The 21,592-nt window shown below is 42.9% G+C and overlaps 1 protein-coding gene across 1 annotated transcript in view; it reads left to right on the top strand.

Annotated features, from left to right (window-relative positions):
* atad2b (ATPase family AAA domain containing 2B) overlaps positions 1–21,592 on the top strand; it is a 117,391-nt gene that overhangs the window by 37,501 nt on the left and 58,298 nt on the right. Inside the window, exons 20-24 of the mRNA XM_084083035.1 lie at positions 6,956–7,091; positions 10,983–11,176; positions 12,525–12,684; positions 16,700–16,822; positions 21,034–21,162. Of these exons, the coding sequence (XP_083939161.1) occupies positions 6,956–7,091; positions 10,983–11,176; positions 12,525–12,684; positions 16,700–16,822; positions 21,034–21,162 (742 nt within the window). The remainder of the gene's footprint in view (positions 1–6,955; positions 7,092–10,982; positions 11,177–12,524; positions 12,685–16,699; positions 16,823–21,033; positions 21,163–21,592) is intronic.

Below are 21,592 nucleotides of genomic sequence, written 5' to 3'. Positions count from 1 at the left end.
TATGTTGCCATAATCCTCTCCTCAATTTGTCTCCATCATTCTTTTCCAAAAATAAATACAGATGAATAATAGGGAGGTATACTGTTGCGTTTTATAATTAAGGAAGGTTAGAGCATATGTTACAGTATTGAGATGTATTGAATGTCAACACTAGGTCTATAAATATTGTGATATCATTTATGTATCACAACAACTACTTTGAACCTCCATCCTACCAGAAAACATCCTGCTCATTTATGCCAAATGATGAGCTCAGCCGGGGAGATACAGTTGGAGATTATTTTCTGAGCCTCATGAATGAATGATTATTTGTCAGATTTCTTTCTTTCAGATCCTATTTCTTTTCATAGGACAGAGTGTCCTATAAAGACTGGTGTGTCTGTCTGTGTCCCTTTTATCACTATATATGGAGATCTCTGTGTCTGTCTGTCTCTATGATAGTACTGATGTCATAGATTGGCCTCCAAATACTGTGATAAATAGGTACTGCACTAAGTACTCTGATAACGGGTAGTCTGACAACGGGTACAATGGGAATTGCATAACCAAAGGGGCATGACACAGGCATCGTTCCCAACGGCCATTATGAAAAAAAAAGAAAAAGATGAAATGTAGATAAACAAGGTTTCTTTTTTTTTTTTTTCTTGTTTCAAATATTTTTATTGTGAAGCACAAGTTATAGTTGTACATTTAGCTTCCTTTTTTTTTTTTTTAAACAAAAACAAACAGACATAAACACAAAACAGACAGGTAACATGAAAAAAAAAAAAAAAAAACTTGATAAACAAGGTTTCTGCCCACAATTATTTCAAACATGTTTTTTATGTTATAAACCAGATTTTTATGAGTCAGTGAGACTGAATGGAGATGCAGTAATCTAAACATTTACCATAGTTGTAAAAATGCCTTTCAGTTCTTGTCACTGATGTACAGGGGTTAAACCACTCTATTCTAACACCCCCTCTGGTCATGGATCAAATCCCACTTTCTTCTCATATCTGTCCTGCGCCGTATCCTCTCAGCTTCCCACCATGTGTCTCATTACAGAAAAACCGTATGGGGTATAGGCTAACCAATCTCCTTCTGGGGGTAAAATGCGGTTCATGTTGTGTACAGTATGTTCCTGTAGCATTCAAATGGTATCTATTAACATACTTAGCCTGCTGTATGACTACAGAATTTGTTGGTGCAGCTGCGCAAATAAAGGCTAAACATGTGTGCACTCTTTGAATGCTAAGCAAATGGCCCTTGGCGGATACGTCCTGTGATTAGACGGCCGTCCTTTAATATTATTATTTTTTTTTTAAGACTTTGGTGTTCTCACTTCTTACTATTATGTTCAGGGGTGCACATAACTGGTGCGCAGGTGCGCATGCGCACCCAACATAAAAAATGCGCACCACATCAGGCGACGCGAGGCGCTTTTGCGCACCAACAGCTGGGACAGGAATTTCCAAGCTTTTATTTTTTAGCAAAAATAAAAAATAAAAGCCTGGAGATCGAGGCTAGGAATTTACTTCCTGAAGCCACACTCACACAATCACTCTAAAGCACCCATCGGCCCCATGTACAGCCATTAGGCACAGGGGTGGAGATATGACTCGCGTCGCCTCGCATCGCCTCGCATTGCCTCGCTGGCAGCGGCTGTTAGAGGCACTCGTCACCGATGATGAACGCACCGTAATGGTGCAAAATATGCCGTGAACGTCCCAATCTGGCGGATAAAATCAGCGCAGCAGCACAGGGCACCAACCTTGGGGGCTTTATCTAACAGCGTGAGAAAAAAAAACTTGGTGCGCCATGCGCACCAAGTCACATGTCCAGGTGCTCTTCTGCGTACCAGACCTAAAAAGTTATGTGCACCCCTGATTATGTTGTTACTTTATGTGACCTATCAAAACCCTTGATGTCTAGCCCATTTAGACCTGTTTAGCCTTCATACCCGTCTTCATACCTTTCAATCCAGGACAGCATTTTAGATGTTGCTAATATATATAGCAACGTTGTCATTTTTATTCTTATCCTTTCTTGCAGAAAACTGTCTGGATTTAGAAGGCGTTTTTAGAATTAGCCTCAGGTCTAAATGGGCTAGCCATGGCTGTGTCTGTGGTTTCCCTCAGAGTGGCAGTGAGTCTGTAAATCAAGATGAGACTGGTTATAGCTCTTATTTTGGTCTTTATTCTCCCATTGACACCATTATTTGTGGCGACCCTATGTTTTTTTTTATATCAACGTATCAAATAGTTTTTTTTATAATCGACTACATCGGTGAGTCTGATTAACAAGTTTTATACTTGCGATCTACAATACCGATCTACAAGCTCACAACGCGTCGTGAGCATTTAGCTATTTTCACTATTCTTTGTTAAAACTATGTTGGCAAGAAAAACAAAGAAAAAATATTTGATTATTTTGTGTAGTCAATCAAATCAATTAGTTAGATTAAATGTTGCAGCCCTAAAAATTATAATAATGAGATCTCGGATAGCAGATTATTCGCTGTGTGTCTATTGACTCCTCCCTGGTATTTGACTGATAAAGTGACGGATAGTCTGCAGGTCTCAGTTTTCCTCCACAAGGAATTCCAAGTTCAAGCCTCGACTTATTTCAAACGGGAGCTTTTTGGGCTGCATGCAGCGAGGCATGAAAAAACAATGCAAGCTCACAATAGATGAGAGAAAAGGGCATTAAAGCTATTAGATGAAGTTCTAGCACTTGGCTTCTACTTGTCCCCCCTGAGAGACAGTCTGTTCCTTCTAGAGAGAAGAGTCTTCCTCGGCCATAATGGGATTCAGTATGCTGACGCGTGTGTTTGTGTGAGTGAGATACATGTAGAGAAAAGCAGGCCCAGATGCATAGAGTAGTGAGAGGAAAATAAGTAGACAGAATCAAAGAGAGGAACACAGAGAAAGAGAGAAACATTATCATAGTTTGTGCTGGTCTCACAGTAGATGTTAATAGAGATGTATTATCATTGGTCACAGCACTCCTAGTCAATAACCGCGGAATGTAGATAGGAGCGCTTGATTTGACACAGTGGGCGCTCCAAATCAGATGAGATTAGATTACGTTTTCAGTATCGCTGAATTAGACCATTATTTCTCCTGGAAACTAAAATGAGACGTGCCGTTATGTACAGTTAATTGTTTAATCGCCGCCACCTGAGCAGCTTTTCTTGGGAGTTTTTTTAATTTATTTTCTGGTTAGCTGAGGTTCAACCTCAGGTCATGTCAGTTCTGCTAGCAATCCTGTTGAATTTACTATAGAGGCTGAATGTATGAAGGTATGAGTACTCTCTGCAAACAATACTAATATCTATGCTCTTGATGTGGAGTAAAGCTCTCTCGCGCTCATTCTCTTTCACCCACTCACTTCCCTTTTTTCTTTTATTCTCTGTCTCTTTCTGACACACACACACACACACACACACACACACACACACACACACACACACACACACACACACACACACACACACACACACACACACACACACACACACACACACACACACACACACACACACACACACACACACACACAGAGAGAGTACATCAACACATGAGTATTGTGGCAGACTCTCTACTTTATATATCCTGGAGGCAACAACTGCAGAATGTAAAGCCCATCCATCCAGAACACTGATACTTGTATTGTCCTGGGTGTCTATGTGTTGGATTATTCATCATTAACAACAACAACCGGCAGCAACAGAGTTCACTGTAAAAGAAACTGAAATGTGGGCCTTTCAAGAAAGTTTCCAAAAAGTTTAACCAGAGACTAGTTACTTAAAGCTCTGCTAACTTCTTTTGGGGAAGGAACGGGAGAGATGGTGAGAGAGAGAGAGAGAAATATAGGCAGGGGGAGGGAGGGTTAGAGAGAGCGGGATGGGGGGCCCTAGTGGCATACAGGCAAACAACGCTCCAGCAAAGCTAGCAGACAGGAACCACCCTCCACCCCATGAGTCCAGCTAAGCTGCTGTTTACATTTATGCATGTGCTCGCTCGCACACACACACACACACACACACACACACACACACACACACACACACACACACACACACACACACACACACACACACACACACACACACACAGACCAACACGTCTTAAGAGGTCGATATCAAACATTGTCTAGCTTTGCTGAACAGCACTTTGTTGTGTTTGCTCTCCCATTTTTCTCTTGTCTGAAATGTAGTATTCTTCATCGCCTCAGGATGTTGAGCAATGGATCTGTTTGGACTCTGCAGCAGGTGCTGCGCAGATTACATTTTCAAGTTTTATAATGGTGACTTCCTTGCAAGAGTAAATTACAAAGCTACCTTACCGTCCAGAACCAGAACAGGATGAGCACCGGGCTTTATATGTCAGAGTGAATGTTTAATAAATGTTTATTCTTTAAGGTGTTTTTCATTTTAGACATTTGAGTGTAGAAAGACAGGGAGGGCGTGGTGAGGAGAGAAGGGATGATTTCCAACACAGGTCTCCGGCCGGAATTGAACCGCAACACTGATTACAGTCAAAGGTCTAACTGGTGCCGCACAGTTATATACACTGCTACAGTTTGTATTGTAAACTGTCAACACTTTTCCCCTACGGTGCAGCCGTAGTCTGGTTCGTTTGGGTAGTCTCCATTTCAAAATGTGTGGAATAGGGGTGGGACCAATGGGCTTTTAAAAATAGTATTTGATCAACCATCTGTCTATCTTGAGCTAACCTTAATCAGCCCAATAAACCATATGACTGTGTCCCACAGTAGTGCTGAGTGAGGAGGAAACGCAATAACAAGCTGACGGCTGATCACAAACCATCCATCACAATCAAGAACACTTTTTAGGGTTAACATTGTCCTGTTAATTCTGAATTGGTTTTGATTTTAAAGTTGTGCTTTGATTGGGAGAATAGAGTAGGCTTGAGAAAGAAACGAGTGACAAAGTATCACTTCACCTGGAGATGACCGTCTGGTACCCGACACTTTAAATAGTGTGACCAATTACTGAGATGCCGGTATCAATCATGCTGCTGGCTAGACAGTTGAACAAGATCCTCAACACTGACAGGCTTTAGAAAGTACAGAAAAAAAAGAACTCACTTTCCTTCCTCAAATTCAGGAGGTCATTCAGTATAGCATACACATTTTACAGACATGCACTCTCACCACTTTACCACATAAACATATACGGTTTTAACTGTAACCCAAGAGTTGGCTGTTCTTCTCAGTTGTTATGACACATGCAGGTTGATCCGTTGTCAGGTTACTGTTGACTGATTACTCTTATTGAGTCGTGTAACCGTCACTGAACTTCACTGTTATTTTAACTAGAGTGGTGATATTATTGATGGCTGTTTTCCAGGCTGGTGTTTGGAGTTTACTGACTGACCGTGTCGGCCTGATTGACGTTGTTGCGGACTACTGTTTTTTTCACTTACTTTCTGTTCTTAATGACTGTTGTGATTGACTTTGGCTGTCTGACGTTATTGACCCTGGCTACCTGCCGTTGGTATTGACTTGCTGATGTACTCTGCTGTTATAGAATGGTGTTTTTCTTTCTTCATTGACTGATGATGTTATTGACTCATTGCCATTCAAAACACTTTCATTAAGGGGTTTCTCACTGGAGTAGGACTTGTTTATGCTTAAATTATAAAGCATAATATAATGTCATACGATATTAAGCCATTATGCACAAGTGGCTATAGTGTATTTTGTGGTTATCTTATGGCTATGGGTGGTCTGGTTTTGGCAGTCTTGACATGAAGCGCCGTGCCTTTAAATGGCGGTCGCCTTGATGTATAACAGGGATGCACCAATATGTTTTTAAGGGCAATTTCGATGACAATATTTTAAGGTATGATCGGCTGATCAGTGATCCAATAATGTTAACACTTTTGATCTAATATGGCATGCAGACAGCACAAAGGTCAAAAACACTTCTAAAAACATAAACATAATGACGTAAATTAATTTAGCCTGTGTCGCTTTAGTTTTGTGTGCTTGTTTTAACGCTTCTGTTTCATAGCACAGCAAAACATTTAAACATTTGAATATTAATAGTAATGTTTTTTTATTTAACGTAAAAAGCAACTCACGCTGATGCCAGTTGAAAAAAATAGTTTGACAGCCAAACACCGTCTTTGCTATTATGGTAGCCAACTGTGACCAGTTCCAAATAATGACCAATAATGATTACATACAGCATCGTGCAGTATATACTAGTCTTCCTAAGCCAAGCAATTGCACCGTGACTGGAAAAGACCAGTATTATTGCCTCAAGTGTATTATTGTTTTCATTACAAGTTTGACAGCAAATAGTAGCAACATTCACCCTGTTTAACCAAAAGCTTGCCAAACCTAGTTTAGTAGTGGGTTATTGTCATTTTACAATGGGGAGTTAGTTAGCGTGTTTTATCATTTGGGCGTGGTGTGCTGGACAATAGTTTGTTTGTATCACATACCCGCAGAGGCGCAGACTTATTTATTCACAACGACAACGAGAAACTAGTTGGATCTTAAATATGATAAACAGATTAACATCACAGTTAATGAAGAATTGCTCTGGTGAATGAAGTGGCAATCCCGCTGGGCTCACCTGTTGATGCCAATGTCCTTCCCGCACCTGCCCTTGGTTTGAATCTGACCCAAGGACCTTTGCTGCATGTCATCCCCTCTCACTCTCTCCTGACTTTCCTGTCCCCCAAATCATAAAATCTACACAAATCTACATCTAAATACATCTGCATCAGCTGTGTTTAGTGGCCAAGTTCATTCAACAGTGAGGTCGTTTGTGGTGACACTTTCAGAAATTACTCTTGATTGGTTAGCTGCTGTATTATTATTGTCCCTAGGGAAGATATGGCTTTAGCTTTCACCGATTGGTCGCTGCTGTTCAACAAGGAATGTTCTCTCTTTGATTGTTCATTCGTTCATAGAGGTGGTTATTTTGTCCATGCAGGTAAGGAGCATTTTCCAGAGGAGCTATGGGGAGGTGCTAACATTGACTCCTCCAGGAGAGGACGACAGGAGGAGCTTCTTCTCCCAACTGCTGCTGGTGCAGGCTGCCAGGGCACCACCGCACATGAGGAGCACTGGTACGGAGAATGAACACACACACACACACACACACACACACACACACACACACACACACACACACACACACACACACACACACACACACACACACACACACACACACACAAAAAGACACAAAGACAGACAAGTCAACTTCATTTTATTTATAAAGCACATTTAAAAAAAAACAGAGTTGATAATGATAAAATAAACCGACAACTACAGAAGGTTATATTTAATAAAATATGACCAATATACAATAACGCAAAGAACGGAATATAAAAAAGGGGACATGGAGAATGGACTAAAAAAGGTTCAAAGGCCAGGGGGAAGTCCCGAGTGAAGCCCGATTTAAAATAGCCGATCTACAAGCTCACAACACGCCGCGGATGCGACGTGTTGTGAGCTTGTAGATCTGCTATTTTCAGTGCATAACGGATTTGGGATGACACTCCATCACACAATCAGTGACTCAGAGACATCCATGAACAGACAAGCACCTTGAATGCTGTCCTAGAGGGCAGTGTTGTCTGTATGTTGATCTTCACCTTCATCCTCTGCTCTCATCTGGAGTTAGGGACATTTTTACCTTCTAGAAGTGCAGATGTTAACAGATGACAAGGACCCCTCCTGTGTCCGTATCTAGATTTTCACTCCTAGAGGAAAGGGAGTGTTTTTTAGTACCACCACCTTAAGTGGGTTTCTTTTTATCCCATTTGATTTTCTGTTCTGCATTAGCAGCATTACAGCCTACACTCTGACACAATCCCTGAGGCATGTCGGAGAGGAAAGAGAGGAAATTTCAATCTTTATTCCATTTAATGTGGACCCCGTCTGGCTGTCACAAGCACACACTCTTTCACAAGTGCACACACACACACACACACACACACACACACACACACACACACACACACACCCCTGAGCCACAAAACTCCACTGCTTTTCAGTTCAACTGTGGCGTTAGAGCACAAGTTACTTTTATTCACTGTGGGTTTGACATCCTCTCAGGTCCATTTCTAGGCTTTAAAGTCCTGGGTAGAGGAGCGTAGAGTCGGCCCAGCGTGAGTCCTGCGGCCTCCTGGAGCTCTTGACCCGTTGCCCTCATCAGAATAAGCCCCCCACCTCCCCCAGCAGGGACGAGTCCAGTCCTCAGATAGCTCCCCGGCTGTCCGTTTCAGCTCAGTCAGAACACTCCGCCCAGACCTCAAATGGAGGCCAGCTTTCAAATGGAAATGGTGCCCATCGTCTATCCCCCGCTTCCTTCATTGATGCCTGGCAGGGGGTCCCTCGCAGGCGTTCCTCCGTGCTCATCAGCGGGGGTTCCGGCCGTGAGTAAGACCGTAGCTTCCAGGGCTTCCAGCAGAGACACCGGGGGTCGGAAGCGGGTAGAGGAACAGCCAGAAGAGAAGGAGAGGAGCTGAATGCTATTACCCGTAATTAGAGTCAGGTTTTGGAAGGGTCTTGATTAGCTAGCTAGCGCACCTTAGCTCAGCCGCTGATGATGCCGTAGAGCCTGGCTAACGATGCTGGCAGCTGCCTGCGGCGAGGACCGGAGCTGAGGGAGAGTGAAGGAGAAGATATCTGCTTGGCTTGCTTTATCCCTCTGTCATGGGCCAGAGGCTATCCCTTGGTGTATTTCAAAAATATCTGAAGTGCGCTCTTGGCTCACCAAGTAAGAGTGCATAACATATAAATAAGGCTATAGTCCTTCCTGCAACTGACCCCAGTTCGAATACGACCTGAGGCACTTTACTGCATGTCATCCCAACATGTCTGTCCTGTCTTTCACTCTCAAAATAAAGCAGAAAGGCAGACAAATATATTATATTTATAATAATAATACCTTATTTGTATATATATACAGTATATATATGTTTTAATCAAACCTACATTTAAAACACAATCAGCTTATCTTTGTATAATGCGCTTAATGGAACTTGTGTTTGGGATGCCTCTTACGTCAGTTCATACGAGTTCACAAATTTGACCAAAAATAGCAATTACAAGCGATGGAGAAGGCCCAGAAGCCTCGGGCGCAACCGGACTGGCAGACCCTGGGGTATGAGCAACCCCGTAACCCAGCATTGCTGACGTCAGAGCTACGTTCAGTGAATTCTGAGCTCTCTCTCTTTAAGACTAAGAGATTTGTAATAGTAATTTGTAATAAAATTGCTGTCATGACTGAGAAATTGAATAAAGAAATAGCAATGCTGAAAGCGGAAAATGACTGCAATGTGTAAGCTCAAAGCAAAAAGATAAATGGCCTGGAGCAGTCGGTGACAAAAACCTATTACTACTTTTTACCTACTACTTTTGCGGAATTGGAAACTTTGGTGTCAGCTCTTTCTGTCCAAGTGGAACAGCTTTAAGAAGAGTGCCTACACCTGGAGGGACATTCAATGAGACAGAATCTGAGAATCACTGAGGTGAAGATGTCAACGTGAGCTTGGGACTTTGTCGCAAAGTTGCTGAAGGAAGTACAGTACTAAAACTGGATTATTATCCAATGAAAGATGAAGCCTGTTGAGCTATCAGGAGACACCCGGGGGATAATAAGCCACCGGGACATTTGATTCTGAAGATACCTCATGGTCATGCTGTTGAGGAAATGCTTCATGAGGTGGCAACCAACAGGAATCTAACATTTCAAGGACAGCAGAACAACATTTTCAGAGACCTTCCATATGCAGTGGTCAAACGCTGTGCAGCTTTTACTCCAATCAGTAATCTGCTTTGAGACAAACCCGGGGTCATGTTTTGACTTCTATCCAGCCAAGCTTTGAGTGATGCTCAATGGAATCAAGAAGGCTTTTACTGATGCAGAGGAAGCCTGTGTATTTGCAGAGTCCCGCTTCAGGCTGGGAGAGAATTGACTGTTTTCACACAAAGACACTCGTACAATGGAGAGGTCCTTCGTGCGATAGAGAGAGAAGGTAATGAATCAGATAAATTGACACTTTGTCAGTGTGACCCTAAAGGTGCACTTAATCTCATGTACAGTATAGACATGTGCACATGTTCACGCGCACTTGCACACACTCAAACAAATACATACACACAAGCACATTATGCATAAGCATACAAGCATACAATCATACACAGACAGACATGTCCATAAATGGATGTCAATAACCATAGGGATACTGGTTTAATAAGATGAGTAATAAGAGATGATAATATTCTGTTCTATTTCTTTTTGACATTTTGATTACGGCAAGTGTTTTCTTTGGTTGACGAATGTCACTTTGTTTGAAAAAACTGAAAACATGTTGAGTTGGATGTCATGTATGTTTGCCTAGAGTCCTTTATAATAAAAACATTTGAAACTAAATCTTTGTAGGCCCTCTAGATTTTCTCTTCCAAGGCGCTACCTTTGTTTGTAGGTGGTTAACATGATAAGATGAGTACCCTGTGTGCTGTGTTCTTTGGCTGTGGCACGGACACGTGAAGAGTTGCACCTCCTTTAGTTCAGGGTTTTGCTTCATCCATACATTTTAACTAGGGATGACAATTAAATCTATAATCGATTAATTGTTTCCTTTGGCTTTTTTTTTCCTTTTCCTTTTCTTGGACTTTCATGGTTAAAGTTAATGGTATGATTAATCCTTAATCATATTCCATTATATTCGATGGCTTTTGGAGATAAATGAGACAGACTCCATAGAGCCCTGCAAAGGGGAGGTGTGTGTGTGTCTGTGTCCAGCGGATGCTCGTTGACGCTCGTTAATGTTATATACAGTACATGAAGCGAATTATGTTTCTGCACTCATTTTCGGTTTTGGACAAGGTTTTGGTCCTAAAAAACGCTGCTAATCAATTAATCGATCGATAAGGTTATCAACTATCAATTAATGAATGAATCGATAATTTGCATCCCTAACTTTAACCGTTTTCTTCCCCCACAGAGAGGAGAGAGGAGGTGCTGCCGGTGGCGGAGGCTCCAGGTCCCAGGGTGTTGTCTGCGGAGGAGCATCGCCGCCTGGCCGAGCAGGAGGAGAACACACTGCGTGAGCTGCGGCTCTTTCTCAGGGACGTGACCAAACGTCTGGCCGTCGACAAACGCTTCAGCATCTTCAGCAAGCCCGTCGACATCGAAGAGGTAAGCGGCCGAGGGGGGTTAGCGAATCAATCAAGTGTGCATAGTACATACAGTACGTGCATTAATTCATGCATATAGTTGTGTGTATACATGTACAGTATACAATGTATAAATGTAATGTGTATACATGTGTCTACGTGTATATCTCTGCTGTCGGGCAGAAACCAGCCAACCATGTCAAAAAATCTAAGTTGGCACGGTGACTTTATACATCGTCAGATACTTGAATGTGTCCTTATATTATCATCACTTCACCCAAATCCAGCTCAAGTGGAGGTTTTTGACCATTAATGTGGAGGTAGGGTTTTTTTTTCCGTCTGACTGGTCATTCTAATCAATGGGGGACAAACTATCTCCACACGTTGGAGTTACTGTAGGTGGTTTGTCCGACAGTTTGAGCACCGAATGGAGTGGAAGCACTTTTTAAATACTTTTCATTGGTTCAATATTTGTAAAACCCACACACAGACACAAAGGGTGTTCAATAGCACTGGTTCTTATTTTTTTATTAAAAAGTTGAAACATTGAGATGGTTTCTGCCCGACAGCGACGATATGTATGTTTAATATATGCAATGAGTGTGTGAGAGCTTGTTTGTGCTGTCCCGTAATCCAGGTATAATCCTACTATTTAATACATTCGCTCTCGTTTTGTCTACAGTTAAACACACGGGAGAGCTTTGACATTTCTGAGAAACAGAATTTAGAGAATACGTCACCAGGTTATCATCATGTCTTCCCTGGCAAGGCATTTCGGCCACGCGGCACTGACACACATCTGCTTGCATCTCTATGTTGGAGTGTATAGCAATATAAACCCTTAATCCCTCACAATGTTATGGTCAAATCTACATAAATTATGGATATGGACGTACTGTAGCAGTGCACGTACATTATACACATTCTGTGTTGGGGAATAAGTGCCTAAAGTTAAGAGGGGGCGGGGCACACACATTTCATAAACAGATTCTAATCCAGTTGGAAGGAAAATGCATAAACACATGCAAACGCATGCAACACACTACGCTTTGGCAGTCAACTATGTTCTGGGTCAGATGTTTGAAGCCCCAGGATGCTGATGAGAAATGTATTCTCTCACCCTGGGTCCCCAGCTCATTAAATGGAATTAACCGTTCTGTCATGTGGGGGGGCCCCACCAGTGATATGCCCACGACCCACTTTGGTTCCCAACTCATAAGCCTACGAAACCAGTTTCTGGGCCTTTTTTTTAATAAAAGTGAATTCATCAACTTGACAGTTATCGATATTGTGGTGTGTGCTGTTGAGCCCGCTGTGCAGAATGTGAAGATCCTCTAGTTCATTTATATTCTTCCCCATGTGTGTGTCAGGTGTCAGACTATCTGGAGGTGATCAGACAGCCCATGGACCTGTCCACAGTCATGACCAAGATCGATACCCACCAGTACCTGACAGCTAAAGAATTCCTGCTGGACGTAGACCTCATCAGCAGCAACGCACTAGAGTACAACCCAGATAAAGACCCTGGAGGTATGAAGATGTTACAAAACATGTACACACACACACACACACACACACACACACACACACACACGCACACACACACACACACACACACACACACACACACACACACACACACACACACACACACACACACACACACACACACACACACACACACACACACACACACACACACACACACACACACACACACACACACACACACACACACACACACTGCATTGACTTTCATGCATTCCATTAAAGCCCTTACCCTAACCACAACTAACTCTTTAACCATTGTTATGGTTATGGCCATAACCCTAATACTTAAAAGGCCAGACCACACCAATGCAACTAGTCACAACTCCTGGCAACAAAACTGTTATAAGGCCAGTCCACACCAATGCAACTCCTTGCAACTGCCATTGGGGATAATGGATGCAATTTGTTGCATGTTGCAAGGAGTTGCATTGGTGTGGACTGGCCTTTATCCTAACCTTAACAAATACATGCCTGTCCCTAACCTTATGAAGCTGCAGTAAAATCAAATGAATTAAGAATGTAGCCTTGATAGGTCGAGGAGCCTGTCTTGTTTCCATAGTGTGGAAATTAAAGCGGGGACACCAATAATGTCCCCAGTAAGATGTTTCTCCAATCAACGGGTTTGATGTCCAAACTTTCCCCCAAAATTCACACACACACACACACACACACACACACACACACACACACACACACACACACACACACACACACACACACACACACACACACACACACACACACACACACACACACACACACACACACACACACACACACATACACACACACACACACACAACAGTTATTGTAGCCTTCCATTACACTGTTATTGATATACTTTAAAAATAATTAGATTTAACACCTAGGCCAGTAACACACGATGGATGACTTAAGAAAATCGCTCCTGGGCGGTGGAATTACAAAACTTCAAATTGGTTCCTTTCTTCTCAAATTCAAATGGAATAAGGCGAGCGACAGTCCCACTGAAAGCAGCATCTCCACTGCCTAATTCATGTTCTGTAGCTCTGAACGGCTGCGTATGCATGAAAATGTAATTCCCTCTCTTGTCTCGCAATTTTCTACCGATTTTTACCTCATCCGCTTCCCTTCATCACCTCTTCCGTAGTCAAATTTGGGGCTGATAATGAATGCCGCCGCACCTGTGCACACTAAAGCAAGCGTGCACAAACACACATACACACATATATACATAGACAGACACACAAACACAGAAATGATTTTGAATTATGAGAGAGGCTTATAAACCAATTAGAACAACATGCATTATTTACATAGAGCCCGTGTTCTTGTTTGCATGACAATCAAGAGACCGTGGGACCGGGTACATGCGTGCATGTACACGTTCAGTGTTCATGAATGATTCAACGCTGGTGAAAAGTAACACGAAACTGGGACCAAACGGGCTCAACATTTGAAGCAGTAGCTGAGGGCTAAACATACATTTCCAATTACTAAGTAGCGACGCCGCAGCGTTGACATGGAAAGCCCGGATAGTTTGTGCTTCCGACCATTCATCTGAAACCTCTGTTTTATTCCTTGCTGTGCATCTTTAACCCCCTTCACCTCCCTCCCCAGGATACTGCTTGGCTGGTGGTATAGAGAAGCTATTCTTCCTCTGCTCCGATGAATAAATCATATCTGTGGCTTTGCAGGCGGAGGCAGGGGTCATTTATTTGAATGCAGGGTCCGCAAATGATGCACTAAAGGGGAAAAATGCAATTAGGAGGTTTAATAAAGGAGGCTAACAAAGCCCCTCGCCTGCTCTTCCGATGCCTGGCCCGGGGAATTTCGCCCATGTTCCTTCCAGCACAATTACACTGCTGGGGAAGTTCTGTACCAGCTGACAAAGTGCTGTGAAATAACCTCATTATTCCTCAATGGGCTATTTTCCCCCGTCTTTGTTGCAATCCCTTTCATTCCTTCCTTCATGGAAGATTTATGTCCCCCCCCCCCCCAATAATCACTATATTATTATGTTAAAAAGTGCCTTTTCTCTGTTACATGTGGTTACCCTACTGTCCCAAACAAATACCTCCCTATCACTTGAGTAAAATGGCGGGCGACAACCCTCTAACTATGGGGGAACAAGCAGCTAACATTGCTGTGTGTCAGGTTGTCCTTCTTTGTTGTGCATGTAAGCGCAGGGGTTAGGCAGGGTTCATAAGGCTGCTGACGAGCGTTTGGCGTGTTTGACCCCTGTCACCTCTTCACACTGACAGACGCTCACGCAGCTAAGATGCACCGGCTTGTATGAGAGCACACACACACACACACACACACACACACACACACACACACACACACACACACAAATACACACACGTCGGTACACACAAAAAAACATGGCTCCAATCGCAATTAGGCGTCTGTGCTCCAATTAGGCGGCTGGAAGCGGGCAGATTGTGACCCCCGTGCCCCCTTTCTGGCTGAACCTCTCTTCTCTGCCTGCTATAATGAGAGATGGCCTGTTTACTGTGTCTGTATTTTCCAGCAGACCTCTTCAGCTGTTTTATTTTCCTTGTGCGGATGCATGTTCCCAGGAGGAAGAGAGATTTAATGATGCTGTGGTAGAAAGTGAGGATAGAGGTGTGAGGTTGTACGTCTACCGTGTGTGTGTGTGTGTGTGTGTGTGTGTGTGTGTGTGTGTGTGTGTGTGTGTTTGGTGGAGTCCATGCTGTGTCTGAGAAGGGGTGAAGGGATGATATCATGAGACTTTCTTGTGTTCTTCCTCGTAACATTTACCCCCAAAGACAGCGCTATCCTTTTCATCCAAACAGTGAGAAAACGGATTAATCCCCTTTCTCACACTTAATAGTGGAACGAGGTGAGGTTGTTTGTTTCCTAAAGCCTCCCATTTCCTTTTTTTTTTCTCCCACAACCGTGACGGAGCTTTGAGTAACCCATCGCCAGTGGCCTCGGTTCTGCAAATCGAACAAAGTGAATGTGAACTGCGTGTGAACCTGTGTGTTAATGCAGCGCAAGCTAGGGGTTGAAACAGATCCTACTGTTCTCACATTGGAAATGTTAGGAGGGTATATTAGGATTTGAATGTGGGAAAACGTAGACCGTTGTGCTACAAGTTACTGTGTGTTTCTTCAGGTCATAAAGAAAGATTTATTGAAATGATCACTAGAAAGTGATGAATGGTGAAGCTACCAGGGCATCAAACAGTAGGCCGACAACATAACCACAAAAGCAATAGGTGGAGAGTATTTAACCACTTGATATCATCTATTTTATAATTCGTTGTAGGACATTGTAGTGGTGCAAATCTAGAAGGTGACAACGCGCCACATTGAGACGCGTTGTGAACTTGTAGATCGGCAAATCTTCGCCTATAACGACATACTCGAAATAAGGATGCCAGGTTGAAAGTAGTTAAACTGTAAACACTTCTGTCAGCCGTGTCCCTTCTTCTTCATTTCAGTTAGGTGAGGTCAGTGTAGATAGACAGGATCCCAAGGGCAGAGAGAGAGAAGAGATAAGACAGTTGGATTCTAACTCATGCTCACAAGGAACATATGGTCCGTGCACTAATTGGCTGAGCCGCCAGGCACCCCAGCTGACTCTGAGGAAGATGCACTCCGTGTTGAAATGTCAGTCAGTGTTGTTTGTAACAATAAATATTGCTAAATTGGCTGTGTGCTCACTGCAGTACTCTTCTCTTCATCAGATATTGCTTTGTCCTGTTTCTTAGAGACACAGCAGTCGTGATGCGTTGTGGGTTGTGTGTTCAAACCCGGCTCGGGACCAGTGTCACATGGCATTCACTTTCTCCACTCCCCTGTACTCTTATGGAATACAAATACATTTAATTAAAAAAAAGAATGTGATGCAGTGTAGACAGTAACCTCATTCCAGTATGTACTGTATAGCATAGTTCTTGTGCTCTTGTACACATACCACTGAAGGCCACATATTTCTGCCACATGGTTCAGTCTCTCTCTCTCTCTGTGTCCTTTGATTCCAGACAAGGTGATCAGACACCGGGCGTGCAGTCTGAAGGACACGGCCCACGCTATGTTCGCCTCCGAACTCGACCCAGAGTTTGACCGCATGTGTGAGGAGATCAAAGAGGCGCGCAGGAAGAGGGGTAAGGAATGCACATGAATTATTATTATTATTGGTTTACTGCTTTGGGGGGGGGGGGTCCGACTCTGGATGGTATGATGGACATGGTTGCAGAGGCAGGTGCTGCTTACAAGTTAGATAGATAACTTTAAAAAGGGTTAGGAAATGTAAATATAAGTGGATAATCTTCCACTTATCATGTTTAGTTTTCTATATTTACTATATGTCAGTATCACCAGGAAGGATACATATTTTTCACCCCAGAATTATAAAAAAGCAAGGCGTTTGGGATCGGGAGCTGAACCCCGACCTTTATGAGCAGAGGAGAGAAACATGCTGCTGTATGAAAAGTGCCTTTAGATAACTTAAGTTATTTGGCACTATATGAAATAAAATTGACTGCCCCCCAAGGCAGTGATAGGGGGAAAACTGGCGTAAGAATACATAACAAAAGCTGGTGGAATTGAACACATAAGGAAATAGGGCTGAGTGGAACAGGATAGTCTAGTGTAACAAACATTATCATCATTGTAATGAGGAAATGTCATGGAAATATTTGATACTCTGTTGTTAGGTCATGTAAAGGTGCTGGAGAGAATATACTAAATAAATGAATACACCAATTATTTACCTTTACAATTGTACCCACAGGCTACTCTTCATGAGTTTTGAGACCGTGCACAAATCTTTCTCAGGGTATGTGCAATAGTAAAATTTAAAGGCTAGCTAGAGTATCGCGCACACAAAACCCCAAAAGGCTGATGAACCAGCTCAATTTGAGTGCCGCTAGGCTTGATTGGCTGAACTGTATGCACTGTTCATTTTTCCCCTTCCTTGCTCCTCTCTGACAGTAGCTTATGCCAGCCTTTTTGCTTGGCATTGTTACAGAGCTAAAATGAAAAGGAAAAACCAAGTGTGAAGACAAGTCTGACCATGTGAGACTAGTAATACTGCATTGACAGAATCATTTGTTTATTTTAAATTATAAACAGCTTTTGAGGAGAACATGGCGTGTCCCTGTAGTGAGTTTAACGTCAATCATTTCCAGCTTTCTCCTCTCAGTCTCAGAAAGCCTTTCATAGATCACATCAAACCCACAGAATCCCTTTTTCCCCCTTCCTTTTGCAAAATGTGTTTGAAGAAGCCGAGGATGGATGATGAAAACAGAAACTTTTCATTTATGAAGGAAAACAAACTTTTGCCGCGGCACCCAACGGGACTTAATGAGGCGGACAGTTGATATTTTTTTTTTAAGCCGTGGAAGTAAATGGTGCCTAAGGCACCATCCTCCCAGACAGTCCCTTCTGTTCTTGTTGTCTGGCTGTTGCTCTGCAGCTGTAGGCTCAGCAAACCGCCCCGAGCGGCATGAGGTGGACCTTCGGAGTAGATGGGGATGTGGGACATCCTTGCACTCGCTCCGCTGATGCAACACGGTGCAGCGGCTTGGCTGTGTGCAAGCCGCTGCACCGCGTTGCATCAGCGGACTCTTCCTTCAAGTGCCGGGCGTTATGTGTGCAGTCAAACGCGTATAATTATTTGCAAACACCCGTGTGGCAATATGAGACGACCGATGAATGAACACGCCTCCTCCCTTGGTCAAATACTGTGACACGGCATTTACACTTAATGGGTCTCCTTATGAAACATGTAGGCCCATGTGGTAAGTAGAGTCATTATGTGGAAGCATGCATACATGTATAGTAAGGGCCTCGTCATTACCGTCTCCCTGGGGAACAGGCTGCTTGGCCAAGTCAATGTGTGTTTGAGTGTATATGTGTTTACCATACGTAAGAGGCAAGGTAAAATGCTCTCCCACACAAGCATATAATGTGTACGTTGTTAATGCACTGCAGTGTTTCCAGAGGCCTGCACTGCCCTAGTCTATCACAGTGAATGTTATGAATCATAATGACTTTGCCATGGTAAATGTACAGGGATTTCTTTTGGCGACCGTGGTTGCCGACACTACTTGGGAACTGGTTAAGATTCACTGTACATGCTGACACAGAGTTCATACATTATTTCACTCGATATTATTCATTAAAGGCTCAATTAGTGATGCTGACAAATAAATGGGTGGCCCCACCACCAACTCGAGGTGATTGACTGAGCTCTAGATATGACAAGAGCTCTTTGAAGGAACACAAATGAATCCCACTCCAGCCTTGATTGAAAAATACAATAATTAATAATTTGGCTTGTCTTACGCAGGGGAAAGAAATTAGTTTGTAAACGGACCAGAATTTTGGTTAATGATGATTTAGGAAAGATAACATTTTCAATCTAGAAATCAAACTAATTCAGAATGTATGTGAATACAACCCTCATTTGTATGTTTTAAAATCATCTGGATTTGGCCTTTACACAACAGAGTTCACTTACTACCTTTTGACCATCCATACACAGTTTGTCTTCACCTGCAACTTCTTTGTAGTGTTGCATTTCACATGAATGATTGTAAAATCACGCTTAAACATTAACATTTGACTGCATCAGAGCCACCACCTACATCTAAAAAAAAAAGCTGTTGAAACGCTAAAAAGTTTAGATTTTATTAACATTCAACCCTCATTAATAAGGCATTTGGTTAAAAATATATTTTCTATGCACTCCCACCAGTATCCCCCTTTGCCTCCCCTTTATTCTATTACTTGGTGCCCTTGCCAGCGATTTCGAGCGTTTTTACTAACCTTTAAAAAATCATAGAATATCATCCTTCACAACGATCCACCCGGCGATCACCTCAAAAGATGTACGGGGGTCTCGGAGAATCGGGGGGGGGGGGGGAAAGCGTGCTGCACATCTAAAACCAGCAAAACAAGGGTTATTGTTGAAGACTCAACCCAGTGACATAAACATTACTGTGGCACCAGGGATGCTATATAAGAGCGCTGCTTCACGTTTCTTTGACACTGTTGTGCCCTTGTTCCAGGGCAGTCCACTGCCCTTGTTTTTCTTTTACTGCATTTAGAGATGATTGCAAACCCGAAGGGAGACCGCATAGGCTCCAGTGGGATATTACAAATGAATTCAATTTGGAGCGCATCTCTCATTTGTGTAACACAAAGCATATAGGATTCAATCGTATTGCACCCGTGGTAAACATAGTTCCAGAGACAGGGGTTCTAACCCTTCCCCATCTTTATGGTTGTGGCCCTAGTCTCCCCGTGGTATCTGCTTTTTTAGCGCACATATCCGAGAGAGATTGGATTTTCACTGGGCTTTGAACTTGCATACCTACGGGTCGCTCTTTCTTCATCTAATGAGAGCCTTGGAAGCCTGCGTTCTAATCGATTTAAATCTTTTCAAATATGCAGCAAAATATTGGGGTTATTTTGCTGTGTTTGTTTCCCTCTTTCGTCTTGTTGGTAAAACGCGCAGGCCCCTACATCAGTGCAAGAACAGAATTCACCTGCACAAGTTGAGCGATACAGTATTGCACCCATAAACATTTCATCTTCTACTATCGCTGCTGTAAAGCCTTCAGTTAGTCCCCACACTGCATGAGGGCTTGTTGCGTCAGCAGCAGCAAAAAGAAAACACTTCAAATCTATAGATGGTTGCCTCTGCAAGCAGGCAAGAGGAGCTGTTATACTTTAGTCTAAAGGCTTAAATATACATGTAATTTGAAGTCTGATTTTAAATATCTCCTTCAAGAGTCGATTGGGGCTGGTGTGCTCACAGCAGTACCACCATGTTATCAACTCTGAAGCACGCAGACACTCTCAGCCATTGAGTCTCAGACATGAGGACACGCAGAATTACAGACTGCTTTAGCAGAACAAGCGCTTGCATTCTGCAAGGTCCTCTCTGGCAGATGGTGAATAATAATAGCCTTGAAATATGCTATACAAATAAACTTGCCTTGCCTTGTATTCCTGCATTAATATTTCTTTTTTATTTGTATTTACTGTCGCCCCAGCACCACCACCACTGTGTCTCTAAACTATCTTGGCCATCTCTGTTTGTCTACTTACATTTGCATCCTATTCCTGTTTATCTGTCTGCTGCTTTGTCTGGTCTTGTTTTGATACATGCACTCAAAGGTGTGTGCGTGCGCGGGTGTGCATGCATGCACACAAACACAAACAGCCTCTCTTAATGTGGTTTTACACATACCGTTTCATATTAACAATCTATTTGATAAGGTGTTTTTTTTATACACATTTTTGCTCTCATAGTGGCACACACAACAGTGTGTTGTTGGTAACTGAATCTCTGTGGCGTCGGCAGATCTCCAGACGCCGGCTCAGCCGATTGCAGCTCCAGGCGCCGTGGCAACCAGGAAGCAGCCCGCCGCGGCAGAAGAGCAGGCGGGGAGCAGCACTCAGGGCGAGTCTTCCGACAAACACTGCAGCAGTAGTGAGTGTACACACACACACACACACACACACACACACACACACGCTGCACATACATGATATGATATCGCACACAGAGCATCGTATCATACACACAGTCATGCATACTGCATACGCACACGCATTTGCACACATGCACACGTAGTCCATATAGTACAAAGCACACTGTGTCTGGGTTTGCACAGTTAGACATACTGTATATATCAATTACTATGGTTGGAAATTTGATTTGATCAGGATCCTTTGATATGTTGCGATTCATTGCAAAAAAAAAGATATATATAATCAATTTGTGCATGTCTGTTGAATGCCATAAAAAGTTGCAGTCTTTCAATAAAACACTAGCCATAATATAAAAAAATAAATGTATAATACATCAAAGCATTAAAGAATCAATACAGATAGTGGCAAAAAGAATTGCGATCTTGTAC

Source organism: Gymnoscopelus microlampas (assembly GCF_963454915.1).
Source record: "Gymnoscopelus microlampas genome assembly, chromosome: 16".
Classification (NCBI taxonomy): domain Eukaryota; kingdom Metazoa; phylum Chordata; class Actinopteri; order Myctophiformes; family Myctophidae; genus Gymnoscopelus; species Gymnoscopelus microlampas.
This window is presented reverse-complemented; position numbering and strand designations above follow the sequence as displayed.